Below are 3,800 nucleotides of genomic sequence, written 5' to 3' on the forward strand. Positions count from 1 at the left end.
TGCGGTGTTTTAGAAAAATGTGTCATATTTCTTATAATTAATTAACTTACCTAACTTTCTTAATCTAATCAAATTAGTTAAATGGCTCTTATATTAAGGACCGGAGGAGTAATATTAAAACTCTTCCTCTCCCCCCTTCTTTTTTATAAATCCAAATAAAGTAATATTAAAACTCCCCCCCTCCCCCTCTTTTTTTATAAATCCGAATAAAGTAATATTAAAATCCTTCCACTCTCCTCCCCTCCACTCCATTAAAATCCCTTCTCTTTCCTTCTTCTCATTAAGCCAAATAGACTCTTAATATCTGATATAAGAACTAATTAATTAATTTAAATAAATTAGAAAAATTTGCTATAAACAAGTGTTATTTTTTTCAAAAATAATTTTATTAATAATATATATTAGTTAGAATTATTATTTAATAAAATTTTTAAATAAAATACTTATTAAAAAAAATAAAGTGAACTGGATTTTTATATCTGTATATTATTTATATTGAGCACAAGCTTCTAACAGCGTGGTATTATAAATTATAAATATAATGGATGGAGTCCCGAAAGCCCTAATGGTCCCTTGCCGGCGCTTTTCTATGTGATTCATCGTTCCTTCTTCGCAGTAATGGATGGCGACAATCCATTTCTTCCCGATGATATCACCGCCAACATTCTCAAACGACTTACTGTAAGATGCATTTTACGATTTCGATGTGTGTGCAAGCGTTGGAAAAATCTCATCAAAAGCCCTTCTTTTATCGAAGCCCACCTCCAGCACTCCAGTAATCAAAGAACTGTTCTTCTATGGCCCAGGTATGGCAATGATAATCCCTTGCCGTTATATTTGAGCCATTGCGGCATTCGAATCTTTAAACGTATAAAGGCACCTGTGGCCGCCGAGGGGGTTAAGATCATTGATTCAAGCAATGGCCTGCTCTGTTTCAAAATTGTTGATGATGTTAGTTCTCCTCCTTCACTTTTACTGTGGAATCTTGCGACCAGAGAGATCAGGCAGGTGCCCAGATCTATTCACAATTTTAAGTGTGATTGCCTCTGTGGTTTGGGTTCAGTCCAATTGTTAACGATTACAAAATTGTGAAAGTTCACGTTAACAAGGCTCGGAATGTTAATGGGGTGGAAGTGTATTCACTAGGTTCGGGGTCATGGAAGGAAGTTGAATTTGAAAATTTACAGGGCGTGAGCGTTACTCATAGCGAAGAAGCTGTCACTGCCAATGGAGTTATGTATTGGCTTGGGATATCTCACATGATACTTTCATTTGATCTAGCGACAGAAGTGTTCGCATTGATAGCAAAGCCTCTTTTATTCATTAGTTTGCTTTCTACGCTTAGTATATTTGAAAACAAACTCGCTCTGCTTTTTCTCTCTTCAGCTTATTCCATTGAGTTGTGGGTGATGGAAGAGTGTACAAGTGGTATATCAAGGGAAAAATGGAAGTGGACTAAGACACATAGTATAGGTCCTTTTCCACGCTTGCTAAGGCCAGTGACCATTTGGAGGAACGAAGTAGTCTGCCATGATGTTGTAATGCCTAGACTTGAAGCTGAGACTGGTGAGCTAACAAATATTCTATATGTGTTCGATTTACTTCTGATGGATATAGGGTGGCTAATATCGGCAAATGTTTTCATGGTATTTTCAATTTTTGTGAAAGCCTTGTGCCATTGAACAGCGACCACATTGAAGAGCCTTGACCTTAAGTCCTGAGTATTATATTGCATATTTACTTAGTTTGAACGCTTTTGGTAGAAATGAACCTATGTTAGTTTGTAGTGCATAACTGTACCTGTGATTCTTGTTGTTTATGTTATTGAGAATCATCAAATGTTTCTGACTTTATTTGACCCATCTGTGATATGTGATTGTTCTGTTTCCTCTTACAGATATATATATATATATATATATATAATTTGAATGCTGGTTTATGGTTTAGTTATATTAGACATGCTATCTTTGATGGTTTTCTATCATATATATATATAGAGAGAGAGAGGGAGGGAGGGAGGAAGGGAGAGCAAACGTTAAGTGAATTTGAAATTCTTGCATTTTCATTTCATTTCTCTGTTTTGTGGAAACAGTTTTCCACCTTATATGAGACTTGCATACCTGAACATGAAACTGTCGTATCTTTGTCCGATCTCTCTACTAGTGAAATTAAGATGTCAACTACATGCAGACGCAGCGTTGGTAATGTTTTAAATTATGTAGAAAGCTTCGTCTTAATTCACAACATTCACATTGAAGAGCCTAGATTTTAAATTACTCTTCCGGTCCTTAATATAAAACCCATTTAATTAATTTGATTAGATTAAAGAAGTTAGAAAAGTTAGTTAATTATAAGAAATGTAACACGTTTTTCTTAAAATACTATAATCATCTTTTTTAATATTCCTCTTTCTCTTTTACTTGATTATGGTTAAAGGAGTATCTATAGGGTAATTTAGAAAAAAATGATAAATATAAGAAATGGGTCTTATATTTAGGACCAAAACCAACTCAACAATTGAGTCCTATATTAAGGACCGGAAGAGTATTATGTTGCATATTTATTTTGCTAAGCTCTTTTGATGTTTTTTCCCCACCGACATTCCCCGACTTGTTCACTCTTGTTTTTCACAGCATTTTCAACTTTTATTTTTATGCCTCTTGGTGGCTACTAAGCATCCCCTCTCTCGCTGGTGAAACTGAAGCGAAGTACTACCTCCAGTTTAGCTAAATGACTAATATGAAGAGCTTAAAAAATTAATTAAATTAGTTACTTAAAATAAATATGTATTAATTTTTCTAAATTATTTTTATCTAATCATGTTTCTTGGAATTACCTCTTGGCACAAACCATTTACAATCAATAAATTTAATCTCCATTTATTTTTTATATTTAGAACTAAAGGTAGTATATATGTGTATGGAATTTTTTAAAAAAATTAAACTTCTTTATCATTATTCCAGCCAGACATATTTTTTCATGATCTTAAATGAAATCTGAAGAAAAATTATTAGAAATGGCTTTACTGTATAACAAAATAGTTTGAAATGAAAAATCTAGATCTTGCCACGCGTTACAATGGGTAAAATTTAGTTTAGAGTATTGTGGTCTTCGTCTTTCGACTCATATTTATTATATACATATTTTATTTAAATTACTGTCTTATAACATTTTTCAATTTTTAGAGGCCTAAGTATAAAGTCAAAAGCCGAGTAAGAAATAAAATATATTAATTGTGTCAAACAACCCATGAAATTTTTGTGATTTTTGAAGTAAAAAATATAATTAATTATATGTACAAAAAGAACAGCTATATGAGTTGGGATGATGATAATATTTTCTGTTCTTTGTTTTTTTCCCCATAAAAATAGAAGTTTTGATTTCCATTCACAGTTTCGCATGCTTTCTCAAATTGAAATAAAAAAAAAAAAGAATTGTTGTACAGATATAGTTGGTATAAAATTTCAATTTTTCCTGAAAAAAATTTTAATTTCTGATTCTTCTAAATTCTAATGACATTTTTTTAACAGAAAATTTGCTTTAAAAATTTTTAAAATTCTTGCTTTTCATGAAAATTTCTTCAGAAAATATTTTAAAAAGTGTAATGCTTTGCAATTATTTAAAATAACTAAATATCAAAATATGAATTTTAAAAAAAATACTGAATTGCTGCTAATTAATAAATTTACTGCATAATAAATATTAGTAGTTTTAGTCATTCACTACAATTGTATGTTGTAAAACAAAAAATTTGAAATTTTTTATTTGACAGTGAGTTAAAAATTTAATTCTTTTAATTA

The 3,800-nt window shown here is 31.1% G+C and overlaps 1 protein-coding gene across 1 annotated transcript; it reads left to right on the top strand.

The window, feature by feature from the left end:
* Positions 1 to 618: 618 nt before the first annotated feature.
* LOC114752292 (putative F-box only protein 9) lies at positions 619 to 1,682 on the top strand. The gene is made up of 2 exons (XM_028941025.1): positions 619 to 977; positions 1,064 to 1,682. Exons 1-2 carry the CDS (start codon positions 619 to 621, stop codon positions 1,680 to 1,682), a joined length of 978 nt encoding a protein of 325 aa, XP_028796858.1.
* The last annotated feature ends 2,118 nt before the right edge of the window (positions 1,683 to 3,800 follow it).

The sequence above is a fragment of the Neltuma alba genome, unplaced genomic scaffold (genome assembly GCF_004799145.2).
Source record: "Neltuma alba isolate B1F8T4 unplaced genomic scaffold, ASM479914v2 tig00007319_pilon, whole genome shotgun sequence".
Lineage (NCBI taxonomy): Eukaryota > Viridiplantae > Streptophyta > Magnoliopsida > Fabales > Fabaceae > Neltuma > Neltuma alba.

Bases quoted from the DNA above. Each gene is read 5' to 3' on its own strand.
- LOC114752292 (XM_028941025.1), top strand. From the start codon at position 619: ATGGATGGCGACAATCCATTTCTTCCCGATGATATCACCGCCAACATT. The intron at 978-1,063 runs GTGGAATCTTGC...GTTTGGGTTCAG, and splicing joins TCTCCTCCTTCACTTTTACT to TCCAATTGTTAACGATTACA.